The following is a 25,693-nucleotide window of genomic DNA, read 5'->3' on the forward strand; positions in this document are numbered from 1 at the left end:
TAGCACTAGCCTGCTAAGTGCATGGGGAAAACATAAACAAGACATACAGTGCAAAACAGACCCACAGTCACACAGCACTTTCACAGGGAACACTAAGGTATAAAAGTGAACAGCCTGTGTGGCAACAAAGTAAGAAAAAGAAACTAAGGTAAAAGGAAAGGTTTCACCAATCACCACTCGCAATAATTTTGGAATAATCATCAGTTATTCAGGAAGTGTCCACCTCTCCAGACCAGTATAGACAAACTATAGCTGGCATTACCTGCATAGCCAAGCCAGCTTAAATAGAAGGAGAGCAGACATGACTATACAAAAGGATTTTTTCCTAAGGGATTAAGAAGTTTCGCTCTACAAACATTTAACTCTTGCTAACTTGCCTAGGTGATGTAGCACTTAGAGTTGACGTCCAGGTCACCCTGCTCTGATTATAGCTATAAATTGAGTAAAGGTATCTTCACACTAAACGATATCGCTAGCGATCCGTGACGTTGCAGCGTCCTGGCTAGCGATATCGTTGAGTGTCACAGGCAGCAGCCATCAGGATCCTGCTGTGATATCGCTGGTCGTTGGTTAAAGTTCAGAACTTTATTTGGTCGTCAGATCGCCGTGTATCGTTGTGTTTGACAGCAAATGCAACGATACCAGCGATGTTTTACAATGGTAACCAGGGTAAATATCGGGTTACTAAGCGCAGGGCCGCGCTTAGTAACCCGATGTTTACCCTGGTTACCAGTGTAAAATGTAAAAAAACAAACACTACATACTCACCTTCACGTCCCCCGCCGTCCGCTTCCTGCACTGACTGAGCGCCAGCCGTAAATCAAAAGCAGAGCACAGCGGTGACGTCACCGCTCTGCTGTTAGGGCCAGCACTCACAGTGAGTGCAGGAAGCGGATGCCGGGGGATGCGAAGGTGAGTATGTACTGTTTGTTTTTTTTACTTTAACGATGGTAACCAGGGTAAACATCAGGTTACTAAGCGCGGCCCTGCGCTTAGCAACCCGATCTTTACCCTGGTTACCCGGGGACCTCGGCATCGTTGGTCGCTGGAGAGCGGTCTGTGTGACAGCTCTCCAGCGACCAAACAGCGACGCTGCAGCGATTGGCATCGTTGTCTGTATCGCTGCAGCGTCGCTTAGTGTGAAGGTATCTTAAGAAGGAACAGTGTGAGAATCTGCAGATTGCACAGATCCTGACATCACCATGACAGTTGGTGATACTTGTAGAAGCTTGTTAACCAGGAGTATGTGTACCAGAGCCAGACCAAGTGTGTGCCATACTGATGGAGTAAGTGCAGGAAAGGAGTTAAACTTTAAAATCTCTGTCAACTCTCTTCAGCCATTATCAAAACAGCAGTGTTAGCTATTCCCCTCCTTCTGTGCTCCTGAGCAAAATGCTCTCATCAATCCTGTAGTATCACAATCCCTCAACCCCCACCATTGGCATCTTCCAGAGCAGTTCTCTTCTCATGTGCTTGTTCAAAGGCTCTGCTCTCTCTGTATATAAATACAGAGATAACAGTGTAGACTCAGAATAAGCAGTGAGACCATTAATGTGTTGTAGCAGGACAGAACTGTCTCTCAAGGAGGAGTATCCACCCAACAAGCAACTAGGAAGTAAAAAGCCAGCATAGCTCTGAGCTACTCAAGAAACAACTTGAGAATAGTCATTTAACTTGATTTTCTCTAAAACCTATAGGTAAATATGATCGATCATAGATGAAGCCCTGCTTAAAGCTCTACCAAGAAACTCTAGACATGGAGATAGACAAGACGTGAGAGATATGTTTTTACTAAGATCTACATTTGTTTGTGAGCTACCATGAATAAGACATCCTTATAGTCAGTAAGGTCACTCACAGCTGTTCTTTTCTTAACCTCAGAACGGTCAACAACAAAACCTTCTCCAACTAGAGCTTTCTCGACCAAATCCTCATTATAATTCATAGCATGGAACTTGTCTTTCCCAACTGTGTAATATGTTGTGTCTAAATCCCCAATTAATATGAAGTATCCTCCTGGTTTCACCTTCTTTGCAAACTTCCTGACATATTTCATGTAATTATCAAAGCCTTTGCTGATGACATCCAGGAGCCCAGCACTGATGATAGCATCTGCTGGACGTAAGACCTTCGGTTCTATTATGTTTTCTTTCTCAAGATCAATTTTCATAACATGTTGAGCTGCTGATCTCACTTTTTCTTCTTCTGCTGAAAGTTTTCACTGAAATAGGAAAACATAAGTAAGAAAAATGTGTTTTTGTCATCATTTTCTAAGACTTGTAAAGTGAGTGAAAACTTGCTGTTTTTCATCGAACGCTGACGCTTTTATTGGTACAATATTGTGGAAGATGCAATGTTTTGACTGATTTTTAATAATTATTTTTTTCTGAACTTAGCTTCCAGTCTGGGATAAATAGTTTTAAAACATTTTTTTAAACTTTCTGAATTATTGTACATTTATGCATTGGGTAAAATGCAGTTTTATAGATGTGGCTATAGCAAATATACTTTTTTATTTTGTTTTGTTTTTTTAAATTTAGTAAGTAGGAGAAAAGGTACTATTCAATTTTTTTTTAATGCTTTTAAAATATTTTTACATTTTTTCTTAACTGAACAAACAGCAATTGTGAAATTTCAGTTTTATTTTCTTTTTGCAGCTTTTATTTTTGAATAATGTTATACTTTTAATATAGGACTTTTATTAACACAGCGACAGAGTCTATATATATATATATATATATATTTATTTATACTTTTTTAATTTAACCCCTTCACCCCCAAGGGTGGTTTGCACGTTATGGACCGGGCCAATTTTTACAATTCTGACCACTGTCCTTTTATGAGGTTATAACTCTGGAACGCTTCAACGGATCCTGGTGATTCTGACATTGTTTTTTCGTGACATATTGTACTTCATGATAGTGGTAAAATTTCTTTGATATTACCTGCGTTTATTTGTGAAAAAAATGGAAATTTGGTGAAAATTTTGAAAATTTCGCAATTTTCCAAATTTGAATTTTTATGCAATTAAATCACAGTGATATGTCACACAAAATACTTAATAAGTAACATTTCCCACATGTCTACTTTACATCAGCATCATTTTGGAACCAAAATTTTTTTTTGTTAGGGAGTTATAAGGGTTAAAAGTTGACCAGCAATTTCTCATTTTTACAACACCATTTTTTTTTAGGAACCACATCTCATTTGAAGTCATTTTGAGGGGTCTATATGATAGAAAATACCCAAGTGTGACACCATTCTAAAAACTGCACCCCTCAAGGTGCTCAAAACCACATTCAAAAAGTTTATTAACCCTTCAGGTGTTTCACAGGAATTTTTGGAATGTTTAAATAAAAATGAACATTTAACTTTTTTTCACACAAAATTTAATTCAGCTCCAATTTGTTTTATTTTACCAAGGGTAACAGGAGAAAATGGACCCCAAAAGATGTTATACAATTTGTCCTGAGTACGCCGATACCCCATATGTGGGGGTAAACCACTGTTTGGGCGCATGACAGAGCTCGGAAGCGAAGGAGCGCCATTTGACTTTTCAATGCAAAATTGACTGGAATTGAGATGGGACGCCATGTTGCGTTTGGAGAGCCACTGATGTGCCTAAACATTGAAACCCCCCACAAGTGACACCATTTTGGAAAGTAGACCCCCTAAGGAACTTATCTAGAGGTGTGGTGAGCACTTTGACCCACCAAGTGCTTGACAGAAGTTTATAATGCAGAACCGTAAAAATAAAAAATCATATTTTATCACAAAAATGATCTTTTCGCCCCAAATTTTTTATTTTCCCAAGGGTAAGAGAAGAAATTGGACCCCAAAAGTTGTTGTACAATTTGTCCTGAGTACGCTGATACCCCATATGTGGGGGTAAACCACTGTTTGGGCGCATGGGAGAGCTCGGAAGGGAAGGAGCGCCGTTTGACTTTTCACTGCAAAATTGACAGGAATTGAGATGGGACGCCATGTTGCGTTTGGAGAGCCACTGATGTGCCTAAACATTGAAACCCCCCACAAGTGACACCATTTTGGAAAGTAGACCCCCTAAGGAACTTATCTAGATGTGTGGTGAGCACTTTGACCCACCAAGTGCTTCACAGAAGTTTATAATGCAGGACCATAAAAATAAAAAATCATATTTTTTCACAAAAAGGATCTTTTCGCCCCCAATTTTTTATTTTCCCAAGGGTAAGAGAAGAAATTGGACCACAAAAGTTGTTGTGCAATTTGTCCTGAGTACGCTGATACCCCATATGTGGGGGTAAACCACTGTTTGGGCGCATGGGAGAGCTCGGAAGGGAAGGAGCGCCGTTTGACTTTTCACTGCAAAATTGACAGGAATTGAGATGGGACGCCATGTTGCGTTTGGAGAGCCACTGATGTGCCTAAACATTGAAACCCCCCCACAAGTGACACCATTTTGGAAAGTAGACCCCCTAAGGAACTTATCTAGAGGTGTGGTGAGCACTTTGACCCACCAAGTGCTTCACAGAAGTTTATAATGCAGAGCCGTAAAAATAAAACACACATTTTTTCCCACAAAAATTATATTTTAGCCCCCAGTTTTGTATTTTCCCGAGGGTAACAGGAGAAATTGGACCCAAAAAGTTGTTGTCCAATTTGTCCTGAGTACGCTGATACCCCATATGTGGGGGGGAACCACCGTTTAAGCGCATGGGAGGGCTCGGAAGGGATGGAGCGCCATTTGGAATGCAGACTTTGATGGAATGGTCTGCAGGCGTCACATTGCGTTTGCAGAGCCCCTAATGTACCTAAACAGTAAAAAAACCCCACAAGTGACACCATTTTGGAAAGTAGACCCCCTAAGGAACTCATCTAGATATGTTGTGAGAGATTTCAACCCCTAAGTGTTTCACTACAGTTTATAACGCAGAGCCGTGCAAATAAAAAATATTTTTTTTTCCACAAAAATTATTTTTTAGCCCCCAGTTTTGTATTTTTCCAAGGGTAACAGGAGAAATTAGACCCTATATATTGTTGTCCAATTTGTCCTGAGTACGCTGATACCTGATATCTGGGGGGGAACCACCGTTTGAGCGCATGGCAGAGCTCGGAAGGGAAGGAGCATCATTTGCAATGCAGACTTAGATGGATTGGTCTGCAGGCGTCACATTGCGTTTGCAGAGCCCCTAATGTTCCTAAACAGTAGAAACCCCCCACAAGTGACCCAATATTGGAAACTAGACCCCCCAAGGAACTTATCTAGTTGTGTTGTGAGAACTTTGAACCCCCAAGTGTTTCACTACAGTTTATAACACAGAGCCGTGAAAATAAAAAAATAAAAAATTTCCCCCAAAAATTATTTTTTAGCCCCCAGTTTTGTATTTTCCCAATGGTAACAGGAGAAATTGGACCCCAAAAGTTGTTGTCCAATTTGTCTTGAGTACGCTGATACCCCATATGTGGGGGGGAACCACCGTTTGGGCGCATGGGAGGGCTCGGAAGGGAAGGAGCGCCATTTGGAATGCAGACTTAGATGGAATGGTCTGCAGGCGTCACATTGCGTTTGCAGAGCCCCTAATGTACTTAAACAGTAGAAACCCCCCACAAGTGACACCATTTTGGAAAGTAGACCCCCTAAGGAACTCATCTAGATGTGTTGTGAGAGCTTTGAACCCCCTAGTGTTTCACTACAGTTTATAACGCAGAGCCATGCAAATAAAAAATATTTTTTTTTTCCACAAAAATTATTTTTTAGCCCCAGTTTTGTATTTTCCCAAGGGTAACAGGAGAAATTGGACCCCAAAAGTTGTTCTCCAATGTGTTCCGAGTACGCTGATACCCCATATGTTGGGGTAAACCCCTGTTTGGGCGCACGGGAGAGCTTGGAAGGGAAGGAGCACTGTTTTACTTTTTCAACGCAGAATTGGCTGGAATTGAAATGGGACGCCATGTCACGTTTGGAGAGCCCCTGATGTGCCTAAACAGTGGAAACCCCCCAATTATAACTGAAACCCTAATCCACACACACCCCTAACCCTAATCCCAACGGTAACCCTAACCACACCTCTAACCCAGACACACCCCTAACCCTAATCCCAACCCTATTCCCAACCGTAAATGTAATCCAAACCCTAACCCTAACTTTAGCCCCAACCCTAACCCTAACTTTAGCCCCAACCCTAAATGTAGCCCTAGCCCTAGCCCTAACCCTAACCCTAGCCCTAACCCTAACCCTAGCCCTAACCCTAATGGGAAAATGGAAATAAATAAATTTTTTTAATTTTTCCCTAACTAAGGCTACGTTCACATTAGCGTTCTGCGCCGCAGCGTCGCCGCATGCGTCATGCGCCCCTATATTTAACATGGGGGCGCATTGACATGCGTTGCACTTGCGTTTTGCGACGCATGCGTCACTGCGGCGCACGCGTCATGGCGCAGAGGACGCAGCAAGTTGCATTTTTTGTGCGTACAAAATCAAGCAAAAAAAGGACGCATGCGTCGCAAAACGCAGCGTTGTGCATGCGTTGTGCATGCGGTGTTCCTGCGTTGTGTGTTGCGTCGCCGACGCTGCGGCGCACAACGCAAATGTGAACGTAGCAGGTGATGAAGGGGGGTTTGATTTACTTTTATAGCGGGTTATTTAGCAGATTTTTATGATTGGCAGCCGTCACACACTGAAAGACGCTTTTTATTGCAAAAAATATTTTTTGCGTTACCACATTTTGAGAGCTATAATTTTTCCATATTTGAGTCCACAGAGTCATGTGAGGTCTTGTTTTTTGCGGGACGAGTTGACGTTTTTATTGGTAACATGTTCAGGCACGGGAGATTTTTTGATCGCTTTTTATTCCGATTTTTGTGAGGCAGAATGACCAAAAACCAGCTATTCATTAATTTCTTTTGGGGGAGGCGTTTATACCGTTCCGCGTTTGGTGAAATTGATAAAGCAGTTTTATTCTTCGGGTCAGTACGATTACAGCGATATCTCATTTACATCATTTTTTTATGTTTTGGCGCTTTTATACGATAGAAGCTATTTTATAGAAAAAATAATTATTTTGGCATCGCTTTATTCTGAGGACTATAACTTTTTTATTTTTTCGCTGATGATAGTGTATGGCGCCTCGTTTTTTGCGGGACAAGATGACGTTTTCAGCGGTACCATGGTTATTTTTATCTGACTTTTTGATCGCGTGTTATTCCACTTTTTAATTGGCGGTATGAGAATAAAGCGTTGTTTTTTGCCTCGTTTTTTTTTTTTTTTTTTACGGTGTTCACTGAAGGGGTTAACTAGTTATGTAGTTTTATAGGTGGGGTCGTTACGGACGCAGCGATACTAAATATGTGTACTTTTATTGTTTGATTTTTTTTTTATTTAGATAGAGAAATGTATTTATGGGAATAATTTTTTTAATTTATTTATTTATTTAGGAATTTATTTTTATTTTTTTTTTTTTACACATGTGGACATTTTTTTTTTACTTTTTTACTTTGTCCCAGGGGGGGACATCACAGATCATTGATCTGGCAGTGTGCACAGCACTCTGCCAGATCTGCGATCTGCTGTGCAGGGCTGCAGGCTTACCAAGTGTCTGCAGTCTGCACTGAGCAGACACTCGGTAAGCCACCTCCTTCCCTGCAGGACCCGGATGCCGCGGCCATCTTGGATCCGGGACCTGCAGCGAGGAAGGAGGTAGGAGACCCTCGGAGCAACGCGATTACATCGCGTTGCTCCGGGGGTCTCAGGGAAGCACGCAGGGAGCCCCCTCCCTGCGCGATGCTTCCCTATACCGCCGGTACACCGCGATCATGTTTGATCGCGGTGTGCCGGGGGTTAATGTGCCGGGGGCGGTCCGTGACCGCTCCTGGCACATAGTGCCGGATGTCAGCTGCGATAGTCAGCTGACACCCGGCCGCGATCGGCCGCGCTCCCCCCGTGAGCGCAGCCGATCATGCTGGACGTACTATTCCGTCCTTGGGAAGTAGGGCCCACCCCACATGGACGGAATAGTACGTCCAATGACAGAAAGGGGTTAAAGGGAAAAGTGAAAAATGATTTGAAATTTTATGTACTTTTTTTTTTGTTTTACTTTTTATTCCAGTCTCCTTAGGGTTAGAGGCTAGAGCCTACTAAAACCACAGAACCCTATGTACTCATCTTGTGGCTGGAGTACCAAAACCGTAGCTATGGGGTCTTCAGCAGTGTCTCAACTGCTATGGTTAAGGCACTGACCCATGATCCCTTGGCACGGGCCTATGGAAGCATGGATCAGTGATCCCTCTGGACCACTTACTTTAAATGTCACTGTGTAATAATTATAGGGGATAATTCAGGAGACTCTTTGCGTGGAACAAGACAACAGGACACAGTTTTATAAGTGGTAAAGTTTATATTATCACACGGTGATTCAAGCAGGTGCAGAGAGAAACTCAAGTCCACAACACTTGGTGCAAATAATAAACGCAGCTTAGCAGTCAATAGGAAATTTCAGAGGTAGATGCAAACAAAGAGAAAGTCTATGAAGCACAGTTATTCTTGAGGAAACTTGACACGAATAGATCCTTGACTTAGTCCAGACACAGATAGATATGCTATTAGGCAGTTCAAATCATATCTTAGCTCAACAAGGGAGGCTTGGTTAATAGTCTCAGGTTTTGCAGAGCAGAAACAGCTTACATGTCCAGCAAATGCAGATGGAAGTAACACGAGCAGCAGATGAAGGAGGATTACTGAACACTGGTGTATGCAGCAGGAACTCAGAACAGAGTGGCAGGATCTCCAACACAGGTTCACAGGAGCAGGTGCAGGTGCAAGGCCAGGGAGTAATCAGGAGCTGTATGCAAAGCAGAATAATCTAGCACAGACTGAAGGCTGGGGTGGAGTTTTATTGCAGGAAGACAAGTGCACATGAGACCAAAGACGCCATGTTGGAAAAGGGCAGTAATGCACAAAAGGTAAAAAATGTTCAGAGTCCTGACACTGTTTGAGCTTCCAAGGATTAACAGCAGTAATAAGATATTAGTGTAGCTCCGATTGCGGCTGTTAGTGGCAGATGTGTAACAGCCAGAATCCACCATGTGTGTAGAGGTCTCAGCTCCTGAGCCTACTCCATAAACAGCCACCCAACATGGTTTGAGCTCAGTGGTGTCCACTAGATGTTTGGCTTCCAGTAGAAGAGAAAAGACTTGAATCCAACCGAAACTCACATCTTAAGGTACCTTCACACTAAGCGACGCTGCAGCGATACAGACAACGATGCCGATCGCTGCAGCGTCGCTGTGAGGTCGCTGGAGAGCTGTCACACAGACCACTCTCCAGCGACCAACGATGCCGAAGTCCCCGGGTAACTAGGGTAAACATCGGGTTACTAAGCGCAGGGCCGCGCTTAGTAACCCGATGTTTACCCTGGTTACCATCGTAAATGTAAAAAAAAACAAACAGTACATACTCACCTTCTGATGTCTGTCACACGTCCCCCGCTGTCCGCTTCCCGCACTGACTGTGAGAGCCGGCCGTAAAGTAAAAGCAGAGCACAGAGGTGACGTCACCACTGTGCTGTACTTTACGGCCGGCTCTCACAGTCAGTGCAGGAAGCAGACGGCGAGGGACGTGTGACAGACATCAGAAGGTGAGTATGTACTGTTTGTTTTTTTACTTTTACATTGGTAACCAGGGTAAATATCGGGTTACTAAGCGCGGCCCTGCGCGTAGTAACCCGATGTTTACCCTGGTTACCATTGTAAAACATCACTGGCATTGTTGCTTTTGCTGTCAAACACAACGATACACGCCGATCTGATGACCAAATAAAGTTCGTGAACTTTCAGCAATGACCAGCGATATCACAGCAGGATCCTGATCGCTGCTGCCTGTCAAACTCAACGATATCGCTAGCCAGGACGCTGCAACGTCACGGATCGCTAGTTATATCGTTTAGTGTGAAGGTAACTTTAGATTTTAAGAACAGACAATACACTTATACCTTCTTCTAGTGATCAGTTTCATCATTTACACTGGGAAAACTCCTATAGGTCAGTATGCCTAATGTAGCCATAGAGCTCAATTAACCTCACTAAGGACAAAAAAGCATCCAGGGGTACCTTTCTTTCAAGCAAAGCAAGCTTCACTTTCATGTACATTGGGCCACCTAAAAAAAAACAGGACGCTTTAGACATTGTGGTCAATGGGCAACCTATGCCACTGTTTGGCCAGTTGTATTTGTCAAAGGTATATGTTGGATGAATACATTGTGGAATACTCTGGTTTTATGTCTCCAATATATAAACCAAATGCAATGAAAACAGAGCCATAATTTGCCAACCAACAACAATTAATTATTGCACCCATGAATTAAACAATTTTTGATGGGAATAGATAAAGTTTTTTTCTAACTTTTGAAAATTGATTTTGAACAGACTAATATTACACAAATACACAATTGATGTGGGAATAAGGTATTGTCTAAGCATTTCATAGATCTGGATTTCCTTCAAGTTCCTTGTATAATAGCTACAATGACAATGACGGTGAGATTCAACCAATGTTTGGACAGATACTTCACCTTTTTCCTTCTGTGTCTACATAAGGTTTTGCAGCATGGCCCCAATCAAGCAGTCCTGTTTGTGAGTCTGCCCATCTTTTCAGCTCAGTGATGCATCTGTCTCTGCTCTTCAGTACTATGATGTTTTTGAAATAATCACAGGCTGCTAATAAATGACAAACCATGGGACCAACACTGAGGTCAATCAAGGTATCGCCTTTAATTTTACCTGCAGAAAAAATCCAAATAATTAAGCATCTATATACAGCTGAATGTTTTTAAATTGTAATTCTTGATCCAGTAATTATACACGTTTCAGGCGACTGCACTCACAACAAATGGAGAGAGGACATAAGTCAAGGAGGAGTGCGGTGGATCCCGGGCGCTGTCGCAGACAAAGGTTAATCTAGGTGGTAAGCATAAAAAAAACTTCCAATTTATTGCAGAGTGTTCCAAAGTATAGTTTACTCCTTCAGGCTCATGGAACTTATTTATACTTACCGCCTAGATTAATCTTTGTCAGTGGCAGCACCATGCATCCATCACACTCCTCTCTCCTTTACTTGTTATGTCCTCTCTCCATTTGATGTGAGTACAGTTTGTGGAGCAGTAGCCATAATTGGATTATACATCACTGTTTATGTATTGTTGCCAAGTAGACCAAGAGGGTGGATCCCAGGCGCTGCCGCTGACAAAGGTTAATCCAGGCAGTAAGTCTAAAAAGCTTCCAATTCCTTGTAGTGCATTTCAGAGTAGAACCTACCCCTTCTTCAGGCTCATGGAAGTTTTTTAGATTTACCACCTGGAATAACCTTTGTCAGCGGCTCTATCCTTTACAGACTTCAATTAGACAATGAAGTTCAAAACTTACAACTTTGGACTCCATTTTCATCTTTTTTTTTTTCAGATGAACACAACAACATGTGTTGAACATGTACCACTCTGGATATAAAAACTAATATCTGTCCCAGTGTTAATAATATTAAGGCTGTTACACTGTCAGTTACATTAATTGTAGTCATCTTATTTGTGACCAATGTATTGTTAAGGGTGACATGGTTTTACGATGGCTTCTTCGGGAAGGTAGACTTGCTCTACTATTTCTAAAATACTTGTGTTGTATGAAAAAGTTAAAGCTTTGTGGTGACACTCAAGATTTAATGTGGTCGCGAGTCCTAAGCCAACTACCTGGAACCAGTTATCACACAGCAAACTCTGCAATCACAGCCAGAATGTTGGTTTCTGCTTTTTCCCATACCATGCACGGTGACGCTAACTTTACCATCCTTGTGCCCTGCGCTTATCTAGGAGTCACCACCTCTTCATGGCTAGAGAGAATACTATGTCAGTGTTTGGGGCAGTATGGTACTTGTGATGTTTATGTGTTCTAGTGAATAAAAAACTCTTTTTTTGGAAATCATGTATTCCTCATGCTATGGGTCAGTATGGAGGACATCAACCATGTGATTAAAATTTTAGAATGCTGCAGGACCGCAAATAGTACAGTAAGGAGAAAACAAAACAGTAGCTACCCAGAAATGGTATCAATATAAACATTAGCTCAGGGCGCAAAAAAACAAGGCCCTATTGATTTAAAATGTAAAATTTTATGGGTCTCAGATTATGGCAACACAAACTACATTTTTTAAATACAAAGAAAAAACACAAATATTGAGCTTGATTTAAGTTGGTATACATGCAGCACATAAACGCATGTTCACATTGGCCATAAAGCCTACAGAACCTGCAAAAAACGAAATGAGGAAAAGCCCTGCTGTAAATAAGTAAAAAGCAAAAGTGCATCTAAAAAACAGAGTTCTTAGTAATACTGTTTTTGATTAAAAATAGCATAACAGCCATCCAACTGTCAACAATCTAATATATAAAGCTGAATGTGTGTATGTATATGTGTGTGTGTATGTATGTCCGGGATTGGCATCTGAACCGTCGCAGCTACAGCCACAAAATTTTGCACAGTCACACGCCTGGACCCCGAGAGCCTCATAGGCTATGTTGTGAGGTGAAATTTTAACCCCGCGCTTTCCAATTCACCAAACAATTTTGCCCCTATCTACATAATGGGGAAAAAGTGAAAGGAAAAGTGTTGGAGGCGTCGCAGCTACAGGCACAACATTTTGCACAGTCACACGTCTGGACCCCGAGAGCGTCAAAGCTATGTTGTGAGGTGAAATTTTAACCCCGCGCTTTCCAATTCACCAAACAATTTTGCCCCTATCTACATAATGGGGAAAAAGTGAAAGGAAAAGTGTTGGAGGCGTCGCAGCTACAGGCACAAAATTTTGCACAGTCACACGTCTGGACCCTGAGAGCGTCAAAGCTATGTTGTGAGGTGAAATTTTAACCCCGCGCTTTCCAATTCACCAAACAATTTTGCCCCTATCTACATAATGGGGAAAAAATGAAAGGAAAAGTGTTGGAGGCAAATTAACAGCTGCCAGATGTGAACAAGGGGGACTTAAAGAATGAGAGCGATGGCGCCAAAGAGTATATACTGTACAGTTGCTAAGGTGGGGCCCCAACATGGGATAATCACCACACCACCACGGGGATATGAACACACACACAAAATGCGCCACACACTACCACGTGCTCGAACACATATACCACCCTCAGCGCACATTTCACCACACATACACCAACCTCGCCACATAAAAGTTGAAACATAAAAGTCGCCGCTCAAAACTCGCCACGCGCAAAACTCTCCACATGCAAAACTCGCCACACGTGCAAAACTCACCTCATGGAAAACTCGCCACACGCAAAACTTGCACACGCGGAAAAATTGCCACATGCACAAAAGCTGCAACACATGCAAAAGTTGCCTCACACAAAACTTGCACATACTCAAAAGGCACCACACATAAGACTCGCCACGTGCAAAACTCGCCATGCGCAAAACTTGCTGCACACAACTTGCTACACTAACCTGTCACATGCGACACTCGACACACAAAAAGTTGCTACACGCATGTCGCCACACAAAACTCATCTCACAAAAGTCGCTACATGCATGTCGCCACACACAACTCAACACACACAACTTGACACATGAAACTCGCCCTAAAACACACACAAGTCTGGTATTATCCTTCAAAAATAAAAATCTGATTAATAAGCTGACAAACTACAAGAGCAACAAATGTACCATATAGGAATCCGGCAGCTGTCAGTCACATGACCAGTCTATTATGTGTATGTGTGAGCTAATATATACTGCCAGGGGGTGGGCTTACTGTTGGCTGGGGATTTATCAGGCTGCCAATTTAGCTTACAAATACTGAGGTAAAAATACTGACCAAATAACGTGTGAACGAGGTCTAATACAGGAGGAGATGACATACAGATATATACTATATACAGGAGGAGATGACACACAGGTATATACTATATACAGGAGAGATGACACACAGGTATATACTATATAGAGGAGGAGATGACATACAGGTACATACTACATACAGCAGGAGATGACGTACATGTATATACTATATACAGAAGGAGATGACATACAGGTATATACTATATACAGGAGCAGATTACCTACAGGTATATAGTATAAACAGGAGGAGATGACATACAGGTATATGCTATGTATAGGAGGAGATGACATACAGGTATATACTATATACAGGAGGAGATGACACACAGATATATACTATATATAGGTGAGATGACACACAGGTATATACTATATACAGGAGGAGATTACATACAGGTATATACTATATATAGGAGGAGATGACATACAGGTATATACTATATACAGGGGAGATGACACAGCAGGTATATACTATATACAGGGGAGATGACATACAGGTATATACTATATACAGGAGATGACATACAGGTGTATACTATATATAAGGGAGATGACAAACATGTATATACTGAGGTGAAAATGAAAGGTGTGAGGTGAAAATGAAAAGGTGTGAGTGCAAAATGAGAGGAGTGAGGGAAAATAGTGGAGTGATCGGAAAATGACAGATGTGAGGTCGAAATGACAAGTGTTAGGGGGGAATGAGAGGAGTGAGGGGGAAAATAAGAGGAGTGAGGGGGAAAATGAGAGGTGTGAGGGAGAAAATGAGAGATGAGAGGGGGAAAATGAAAGATGTGATGGGGAAAATGAGAGGCGTGATGGGAAAATAAGAGAAGTGAGGTGCTATAACTAACCACAGATATTTACTATGCCCAGGAAACCCTGGGCTCTTCAGCTAGCTTAGATTTACAATCTCCATGCTTTTCTCATGGTCAACTTTATGTGGCCTGTTCAAGAGTTGGAACAGCCAAAAATCTGTTTGTCTTTGCACCTGAAGGAAAAACTAAGAATGTCGTTTATCAAAAGGCTCTCGAATAAGTAGTAGATTACTTCACATTACTTGGCCAATTTAGTTAAATCTGTGTGGAATATCTCTGGTGTTGAAATATATGTTGTAAAATGCTTCTATTAGCTTAGTTTTTGCCTTTTAATAATTACATTTCTATCTATTTGTTTTGTGTTTTTTTTTGTGCAGAATAAATTTTTGTTAACACATTCTATTTTGCTAACAGCAGTTATTACCCCGGGAGAAGCCGGGTAGTACAGCTAGTAAATTATATATTGTACTAACTTTGATAATCATGCTGTCAAGTCATTTTATTGTAAAAAACCATTGTAAAATTGCCCTTTTTTTGCAATTTTGTCCCTCATGTTAAAATGTATGGTGTCCATTAAAAAATACAACTCGTACTAAAAAACAAAAAAACAATCAAAAACAAATGAAGCCTTCATATGGCTATTTTGAGAGGAAAATTAAAAAGTTATTTCCCTTGGAAGAGTGGAACGAAGAAACAAAAGTACCAAAACGGAAAATCGCATGTTGGGAAGCAGTTGAAAAGGATTAAAGTAGTGACTGATCCAATCCCACAGAGAAAAACATATTTGTCTTATTTTATATTTATTAACTTATTCCAACTATTTAAAACCAAATAACTATACAATAAAAAAGTTAAGATACATACCCTCACTGAAAGTTTTTGTAAGATTTTTCATAGGAAATTCCAAAAAATCAGCACTCAAGTTTGTCTTAGGATTAACTGTAAAATATTGTTCCAGAAATTGTTTGGAATCAAAGTTATCTTCAAGATAGAACTTAGTGGGACTGGAAGCCATCGTGTAATCTTGTATCACAGATGTGGTGAATTCTCCACCGATGCTCGAGGTCTTTATATAATCAGCAGGAATCAATCTATGAAGAAAGTTCAGGTAATCATAAATTCACATGAAGAAATTGTTTTACTCTTTAGCAACCCATGACTTACATTTTCCTAATAGGTCACTAGGGAAAGTATGAAGCCAGATCAGGATCTGAGGCTCCTTCAGACCAGACAGAAATAAATAAATGGGTTGACATACAATCACCCAGTATACCATAAAGTCCATGCAAAAAAAGGGCAATTTTACAATGGTTTTTACAATAAAATGTCTTGACAGCATGATTATCAAAGTTAGTACAATATATAATTTACTAGCTGTACTACCCGGCTTCTCCCGGGGTAATAACTGCTGTTAGCAAAATAGAATGTGTTAACAAAAATTTATTCTGCACAAAAAAAACACAAAACAAATAGATAGAAATGTAATTATTAAAAGGCAAAAACTAAGCTAATAGAAGCATTTTACAACATATATTTCAACACCAGAGATATTCCACACAGATTTAACTAAATTGGCCAAGTAATGTGAAGTAATCTACTACTTATTCGAGAGCCTTTTGATAAACGACATTCTTAGTTTTTCCTTCAGGTGCAAAGACAAACAGATTTTTGGCTGTTCCAACTCTTGAACAGGCCACATAAAGTTGACCATGAGAAAAGCATGGAGATTGTAAATCTAAGCTAGCTGAAGAGCCCAGGGTTTCCTGGGCATAGTAAATATCTGTGGTTAGTTATAGCACCTCACTTCTCTTATTTTCCCATCACGCCTCTCATTTTCCCCATCACATCTTTCATTTTCCCCCTCTCATCTCTCATTTTCTCCCTCACACCTCTCATTTTCCCCCTCACTCCTCTTATTTTCCCCCTCACTCCTCTCATTCCCCCCTAACACTTGTCATTTTGACCTCACATCTGTCATTTTCCGATCACTCCACTATTTTCCCTCACTCCTCTCATTTTGCACTCACACCTTTTCATTTTCACCTCACACCTCTCATTTTCACCTCAGTATATACATGTTTGTCATCTCCCTTATATATAGTATACACCTGTATGTCATCTCCTGTATATAGTATATACCTGTATGTCATCTCCCCTGTATATAGTATATACCTGCTGTGTCATCTCCCCTGTATATAGTATATACCTGTATGTCATCTCCTCCTGTATATAGTATATACCTGTGTGTCATCTCACCTATATATAGTATATATCTGTGTGTCATCTCCTCCTGTATATAGTATATACCTGTATGTCATCTCCTCCTATACATAGCATATACCTGTATGTCATCTCCTCCTGTTTATACTATATACCTGTAGGTAATCTGCTCCTGTATATAGTATATACCTGTATGTCATCTCCTTCTGTATATAGTATATACCTGTATGTCATCTCCTGCTGTATGTAGTATGTACCTGTATGTCATCTCCTCCTCTATATAGTATATACCTGTGTGTCATCTCTCCTGTATATAGTATATACCTGTGTGTCATCTCCCCTGTAAATAGTATATACCTGTGTGTCATCTCCTCCTGTATATAGTATATATCTGTATGTCATCTCCTCCTGTATTAGACCTCGTTCACACGTTATTTGGTCAGTATTTTTACCTCAGTATTTGTAAGCTAAATTGGCAGCCTGATAAATCCCCAGCCAACAGTAAGCCCACCCCCCCTGGCAGTATATATTAGCTCACACATACACATAATAGACTGGTCATGTGACTGACAGCTGCCGGATTCCTATATGGTACATTTGTTGCTCTTGTAGTTTGTCAGCTTATGAATCAGATTTTTATTTTTGAAGGATAATACCAGACTTGTGTGTGTTTTAGGGCGAGTTTCGTGTGTCAAGTTGTGTGTGTTGAGTTGTGTGTGGCGACATGCATGTAGCGACTTTTGTGAGATGAGTTTTGTGTGGCGACATGCGTGTAGCAACTTTTTGTGTGTCGAGTGTCGCATGTGACAGGTTAGTGTAGCAAGTTGTGTGCAGCAAGTTTTGCGCATGGCGAGTTTTGCACATGGCGAGTCTTATGTGTGGTGCCTTTTGAGTATGTGCAAGTTTTGTGTGAGGCAACTTTTGCATGTGTTGCAACTTTTGTGCATGTGGCAATTTTTCCGCGTGTGCAAGTTTTGCGTGTGGCGAGTTTTCCATGAGGTGAGTTTTGCACGTGTGGCGAGTTTTGCATGTGGAGAGTTTTGCGCGTGGCGAGTTTTGAGCGGCGACTTTTATGTTTCAACTTTTATGTGGCGAGGTTGGTGTATGTGTGGTGAAATGTGCGCTGAGGGTGGTATATGTGTTCGAGCACGTGGTAGTGTGTGGCGCATTTTGTGTGTGTGTTCATATCCCCGTGGTGGTGTGGTGATTATCCCATGTTGGGGCCCCACCTTAGCAACTGTACAGTATATACTCTTTGGCGCCATCGCTCTCATTCTTTAAGTCCCCCTTGTTCACATCTGGCAGCTGTTAATTTGCCTCCAACACTTTTCCTTTCATTTTTTCCCCATTATGTAGATAGGGGCAAAATTGTTTGGTGAATTGGAAAGCGCGGGGTTAAAATTTCACCTCACAACATAGCTTTGACGCTCTCAGGGTCCAGACGTGTGACTGTGCAAAATTTTGTGCCTGTAGCTGCGACGCCTCCAACACTTTTCCTTTCACTTTTTCCCCATTATGTAGATAGGGGCAAAATTGTTTGGTGAATTGGAAAGCGCGGGGTTAAAATTTCACCTCACAACATAGCCTATGACGCTCTCGGGGTCCAGACGTGTGACTGTGCAAAATTTTGTGGCTGTAGCTGCGACGGTTCAGATGCCAATCCCGGACATACACACACACATACATACACACATTCAGCTTTATATATTAGATAAAAATGGATGAAGTCACATCATGTAATCATGTGATTCCTCATGACTTCTTTGTCTATAGAATGAACAATGTTTTTTGTTTAACCCCTTAGTGACGGAGCCAATGTGCAGCCTAATGACCAGGCCAATTTTTACAATTCTGACCACTGTCACTTTATGACGTTATAATTCTGGAACGCTTTAACGGATCCCAATGATTCTTAGTTTGTTTTTTCGTGACATATAGTACTTAATGGTAGTGGTAACATTTATTCGATATTACTTGCATTTATTTATGAAAAAACGGAAATATGGCAAAAATCTTTGCAATTGTCAAACTTTGAATTTTTATGCCCTTAAATAAGATATGTCACACAAAATAGTTAATAAATAATATTTCCCACATGTCTACTTTACATCAGCACAATTTTGGAAACAAATTTTTTGTTGTTGTTAGGAAGTTATAAGGGTTAAAAGTTGACCAGCGATTTCTCATTTTTGCAACAAAATTTAGAAAACCATTTTTTTACCGGGGAGGGATCAGGGACCCCATTTCTCTGTCCTCTGGAGTGCGATCACATCAGAATACAGAGAAATTAATTAGAAAATCACGCTTTTTTTGCAGTCGCCGGTAAACGATTAATACCGGCAATAGCATCCCGAATCATGTTCTCTGGATCTCGGCTACCCCAGCAACCGAGACCCCAGAGAAAATCTGACTCTGGAGGGCCCTATACACTTTTTCCACATCGCCGTTAATTAACGGCGCTGTGGTTTAAGTAACCTTAACTACCGCTGTTAAAAGGTGTATCGGCAGTTGTTAAGGGGTTAATGAAGTTATTGTCAACATTTACTGGCAGTGCATGATGATCATCCACAAACAACAAATCATAACTCTAAAATATAAAGTCCCAGAGCAATGATATTTTTTTCTTACTAAAAACCTATGTCCACCTTCACAAAGATTTTTTTAGGATGCATTGGCTTTCAAAATGCATTGCTAAGCAACCTTCTAAATAGTCTTTATTACAAATTTTCCTCCATTATCTTGATACAAAAAATATGTAAGTTCTTAGCAAAAATGTTGCAAATCTGTCAAAACTCCTGTTTCTAGGTCTGAAAGCTCTAAGTGCTCTCCCCTCCCTATATCCTAATATTGTGTAATGTCTCATTTCCCTTTGATCTTGTACTATAAAAGAACACCCTAACCCCCCTTTAAACAGAAACTATTTGGAAAGACAATGAGCAGTCTGTCTCTCTGATCTGCTTCATTGCTTGGGGAACTATGACAGAACACCTGGGTAGGTTAGAAATCCTAACAACTTGGAGGCCCCAGCAAGATATAATATTCCCCTTCGACTTTCCTCTCACTGAACAATTGACCACCTCACTCCTGAACAGAAAGCCAGATCCTGGGTAAGTGAGTAGATATATTACTCACACAGTCACCAGGAAAGGAGGCTTTCTAGAGTCAGTCTTTGGGGATTTCTAATGGGAAAACCCTCAGGTAAAAGAAAGTATCTGTTATTTGTTTTCTCTTGTCTGTTTGTTTAAGTGCTGTTAACAATTGTTTTTGTTTCATTAAGAAGTGCGATGATTTTCCATAATTTGTTTTGTCTGCTTCTATAATAAGGGTTCCTGTCTGTCTGTTTGTAATGACGTCAGTTTGTTAATACAGTACTGTAAATATTGTAATTGAAGTATCTTGATCCTGCTCTGCTATCCTCTGCTATACTTGTACCATTGTCCTATGTTTTTTCTGTTTCTTTCCTTCTTTATTAATTTTATTCAGCTTGTGTTAGCTAATTATATTAGTTCAGTTTATTGGTGCCTTGTCAGTTGTTAATTGATAAGTACTGAACTGTTCTGATTATACTGCTGTCCAGATATATTGCTGATTTTGTGTTGTGGGGTACTAAGCAGCGCTCGTGATGTCTGAAGACTAAATGACATGTGCTCAGTGTATAATAGCCTTCTCATTAAAAGCAGTGAGCAGCATAAAACTCCTGAACTCCCTCTGCCCCTATAACAGCAGGGGATGAGAAGCCCCTTTTGAAAGCAGCCGAAAGAAGGATAAGCTGCACAGACAGGAGATTTCATCTGTGTCTGCAGCCTGGACACCAGTACAATACCCTACTTGCCTGACTTGTATAGCCTCATCTCCACCCCATTACTGTCATCCCCAATGGGACTTCCAGCACTTAGACTCTGCTATGTGCAGACCCCGGTGATATACCAACAGCCGGAGTCCCCATGGGTGCCTGTCACAGGGGAGGACTGATCCCCATGTCTTCACAGATGCGAACTAACTGACTTGTATATGATGTTTCCCCACTCCATGATGCTTCTCCTCCTCTATACTCATTACCCTCGGTTGCCACAGGGGTCCACAGACAGTTTTTCCACTCCAGTAAGGAACAGCCCCAACAACAACAACATTTAATTCCTACGGTGGGGAGAAATGAGGAAACACTTCAGACAACCCTTACCCCTCATAACTATGATTTGAAAAACCCCAGAAGCAAAAGAGGGGTTCACAGACCCAAAGGAAGCCATTCTCTCAACCTCAGCACTAGGAATCTCAAATTATGACCTCCCTTTCCATTTGTACTGTCATGAGTTGGGGGGACATGTTAAGGGTGCCCTGTTTTAACACAGCTCCTTGCCAATGTGCAAGAGACACCAATCCCTAATGCAGATCTAGAGCTTAATGTAGATGGGTCACGGTTTTTTGAAGATAAAGTACCTCATACAGGTTGTGCAATAGTTGATCAACAAGAGGTGGTAAAAAGTGAAGCTTTACCTTCTAGGATGTCTGCTCAGGAAGTTGAATTGAAAGTACTCGCTGAGGCATGTATAATGGCAGAGCATTTATCGATAGTGCAACACATTCTGCATTTTTCATGATTAAGGTCCCATATGGAAGAGCAGAAAGTTTATTGGTTCTTCTGATAAACCCATTAAAAATGCAGACTTGGCTCAACTTCAAGTTGCTATAGTCAAGCACATACTAAAGAGCTAGAGAAGCTGAAGGTAATAAATGAGCTAACATTGCAGCACAACTGCTACTTTGCTTCCTCTCCCCACATAAATATACACTGTGCAAGGGTCCGGGGAGATGGACCTACAACTACTCCAGAGCCTGCAAGATCAGGCCTCTGCAAGGGATAAAGAAGAATGGCAAAAGCATTCAGGTGCTAAAGGAGAGGATGGACTGAGTAGAGTGGACAGTAAGTACTGCCTGCCTAGGGCACTATTCTTCATTATGTGTGCCCTTTCTCATGGACTGACACATCAGTCTAAGGACAGAATGGTAAGTCAGGTAAAAGCTAATTGGGTGACCCCAGTAATCCATTGTGCTGCTGCTGCTAGATTCGTATAGGGATGAGTAATCTGTGTGTGCCTAAATGTGGAAATAACTGCACCGCCTGACCATTGTACCTGTTTCAGCTACCTCAAATTAATTTCATACAGCTTCTAAAGGTAGGCGTTTATGAATGTGTTGGTATGCATAGACTAGGAGAAATTTTTGATAGTATAACTGATTAAACATTTAGAGCATCAAACAAATAATCAGCCTACATGAAGCAGCTTATAGTTATTATTCATCAGTAGGGTTGAGCGACTTTCATTTTTTTAAGATCGAGTAGGGTTTTGGGAAACCCGATTTTGTCCAGAGTCGAGTCGAGTGCAGTCGGCCGATTATCGCTAAAAGTCGGGGATCGACCGAAACACGAAACCCAATGCAAGTCAATGGGGAAGCATAGTCGGCAGTGAGTGGAGGCCAGGAAAACACCTACAGTGCCCATTTTAATGCCAAAAACATCCATTCTTGTTTCTGAAGCTTGCCAATCTTAATTAACTGTATAATAATAGTTGGGCATAGGGAATTGGGGGAAAGTTGTGGGGGGAGTAGGGCTGGCTCAAGTTTTTCGTGGGCCCAGGAAATGCGGACTACGTCACGGCGGTGTTGCAGGGAAAGGTAAGTATTTAAACGTTGCAAGTGCTGTGATCCTGAGCAAGCAGGGGGGGGCCCACTCGTTCGCATTGGCACTGGCACAGGGCCCCTCAAAGTACGGCGGTGTGTTTGCATGGCGGGGGCGCCTCCCACCAGCAGCGACACTTTTGCGTACTCTGAGGGGCCCTGTGCCAGTGACGTCGCCAACGAGTATGCCCCCCCACCTGATGAAGGAACCTGCACTTTCATCTGCACCTTCCTCTTTGTCCCTGTGTAAGGTGGTATAACATGCGGGAAGGGGAACCTTACTTTCAGCAGGGTCAGATTCTGGCTGTGTAGAGTACAAGGGGAATGTAGTGGTCTAGGTCAATGTACCAGCAGACTCATTTAGCAGTGGCTGGGCAATGGGCAGGATGAGGAGGAAACAGATATAGGGCCAAAGAATAAAGTAGGCTAAATGCAGTTCAAAATTGGTAACAGGACTAAACAGGCGGCATTGCTTTGTTCAGTGGAGTAGCAAACCCAAGAGCAGCAGACACTGTTTCAAGGGCCTAACCACACTAGTAGGCCAAATGCAGTTTAATATCTGATAGTATAGGGCGAAAGCCAGAATGTGGAAGCTCAGCTTTGTTCAGTTGAGGACAACACCAGGGAGGGGCAGACACCTTTAGTAGGCCGGAAAAGCCTATTGCATTTTTTAAAATGGTAATTTGGAGCAGAAGGTTGAAGCTCAGCTTTATTTAGTTGAGGACAACACCAGGCAGGGGCACACAGACAGACACCTTTAGTAGGCCGGAAAAGCCTATTGCATTTTTTAAAATGGTAATTTGGAGCAGAAGGTTGCAGCTCAGCTTTATTTAGTTGAGGGCAACACCAGGGAGGGGCAGAAGCCGTTAGTAGGCCCTAACCACCATTTTGTTTTTTAAAAACCACTTAATGAGAGCCGGAAGGTTGAAGCTCAGCTTTATTCAGTTGAGGACAACACCAGGCAGGGGCACACAGACAGACACCTTTAGTAGGCCGGAAAAGCCTATTGCATTTTTTAAAATGGTAATTTGGAGCAGAAGGTGAAGCTCAGCTTTATTTAGTTGAGGGCAACACCAGGGAGGGGCAGAAGCCGTTAGTAGGCCCTAACCACCATTTTGTTTTTTAAAAACCACTTAATGAGAGCCGGAAGGTTGAAGCTCAGCTTTATTCAGTTGAGGACAACACCAGGCAGGGGCACACAGACAGACACCTTTAGTAGGCCGGAAAAGCCTATTGCATTTTTTAAAATGGTAATTTGGAGCAGAAGGTTGAAGCTCAGCTTTATTTAGTTGAGGGCAACACCAGGGAGGGGCAGAAGCCGTTAGTAGGCCCTAACCACCATTTTGTTTTTTAAAAACCACTTAATGAGAGCCGGAAGGTTGAAGCTCAGCTTTATTCAGTTGAGGACAACACCAGGCAGGGGCACACAGACAGACACCTTTAGTAGGCCGGAAAAGCCTATTGCATTTTTTAAAATGGTAATTTGGAGCAGAAGGTTGCAGCTCAGCTTTATTTAGTTGAGGGCAACACCAGGGAGGGGCAGAAGCCGTTAGTAGGCCCTAACCACCATTTTGTTTTTTAAAAACCACTTAATGAGAGCCGGAAGGTTGAAGCTCAGCTTTATTCAGTTGAGGACAACACCAGGCAGGGGCACACAGACAGACACCTTTAGTAGGCCGGAAAAGCCTATTGCATTTTTTAAAATGGTAATTTGGAGCAGAAGGTTGAAGCTCAGCTTTATTTAGTTGAGGGCAACACCAGGGAGGGGCAGAAGCCGTTAGTAGGCCCTAACCACCATTTTGTTTTTTAAAAACCACTTAATGAGAGCCGGAAGGTTGAAGCTCAGCTTTATTCAGTTGAGGACAACACCAGGCAGGGGCACACAGACAGACACCTTTAGTAGGCCGGAAAAGCCTATTGCATTTTTTAAAATGGTAATTTGGAGCAGAAGGTTGAAGCTCAGCTTTATTTAGTTGAGGGCAACACCAGGGAGGGGCAGAAGCCGTTAGTAGGCCCTAACCACCATTTTGTTTTTTAAAAACCACTTAATGAGAGCCGGAAGGTTGAAGCTCAGCTTTATTCAGTTGAGGACAACACCAGGCAGGGGCACACAGACAGACACCTTTAGTAGGCCGGAAAAGCCTATTGCATTTTTTAAAATGGTAATTTGGAGCAGAAGGTTGAAGCTCAGCTTTATTTAGTTGAGGACAACACCAGGCAGGGGCACACAGACAGACACCTTTAGTAGGCCGGAAAAGCCTATTGCATTTTTTAAAATGGTAATTTGGAGCAGAAGGTTGAAGCTCAGCTTTATTTAGTTGAGGACAACACCAGGCAGGGGCACACAGACAGACACCTTTAGTAGGCCGGAAAAGCCTATTGCATTTTTTAAAATGGTAATTTGGAGCAGAAGGTTGAAGCTCAGCTTTATTTAGTTGAGGACAACACCAGGCAGGGGCACACAGACAGACACCTTTAGTAGGCCGGAAAAGCCTATTGCATTTTTTAAAATGGTAATTTGGAGCAGAAGGTTGAAGCTCAGCTTTATTTAGTTGAGGGCAACACCAGGGAGGGGCAGAAGCCGTTAGTAGGCCCTAACCAAAGTTGAAGGCCAAATGCAGTTTAATTTCTGATACTATAGGCCGAAAGCCAGAAGGTGGAAGCTCCGATTTAGACAGTGGAGGACAATTTGAATTAGGGACTGCAGACAGACTTAGTAGGCTGTCCCCTGTGGACCATGCATCCAACACATTAACCCATTGCGCCGTAATGGACACGTAATCTTCCGTGGCCATGCCTACAGGTCCATGCGTCTGTTGTCAGGTGCACCTTTGTACTCACAGATTGCCAGAGTGCATGGACAATGCGGTCTTCTACATGCTGGTGGAGGGTTGGGATGGCTTTTCTCGCAAAAGAAGTGTCGACTGGTTAGCTTGTAGCGTGGTACAGCGTAGTCCATCATGGCCTTATTAATAGTAAATAAAATATATAACTAGGCTCTATGAACTTTTAAATAGGTTCCAGGGGTACACGGGCAGCATTGGTGTGGTCAGTGGAGGAGTATTGCAAGTAGGGGCTGCAGACAGGCTATCAAAGGCCTAAAATACCAATCAGTAGGC

General features: G+C 41.9%; 1 protein-coding gene and 1 long non-coding RNA gene across 2 annotated transcripts in view; one reads left to right on the forward strand and one right to left on the reverse strand.

The window, feature by feature from the left end:
• Positions 1 to 25,693, forward strand: part of LOC143764291 (uncharacterized) — a 364,277-nt gene that overhangs the window by 239,822 nt on the left and 98,762 nt on the right. The gene's annotated exons all lie outside the window — the stretch shown is intronic.
• LOC143766984 (nicotinamide N-methyltransferase-like) lies at positions 1,349 to 15,693 on the reverse strand. The gene is made up of 4 exons (XM_077255005.1): positions 15,543 to 15,693; positions 10,545 to 10,752; positions 10,410 to 10,492; positions 1,349 to 2,208 (listed from the first exon to the last, which is right to left on the reverse strand). The coding sequence occupies exons 1-4, from the start codon at positions 15,691 to 15,693 to the stop codon at positions 1,799 to 1,801; spliced, it is 852 nt and encodes a 283-aa protein (XP_077111120.1). The 3' UTR covers positions 1,349 to 1,798.

This window comes from Ranitomeya variabilis, chromosome 4, assembly GCF_051348905.1.
Source record: "Ranitomeya variabilis isolate aRanVar5 chromosome 4, aRanVar5.hap1, whole genome shotgun sequence".
NCBI classification, from domain to species: domain Eukaryota; kingdom Metazoa; phylum Chordata; class Amphibia; order Anura; family Dendrobatidae; genus Ranitomeya; species Ranitomeya variabilis.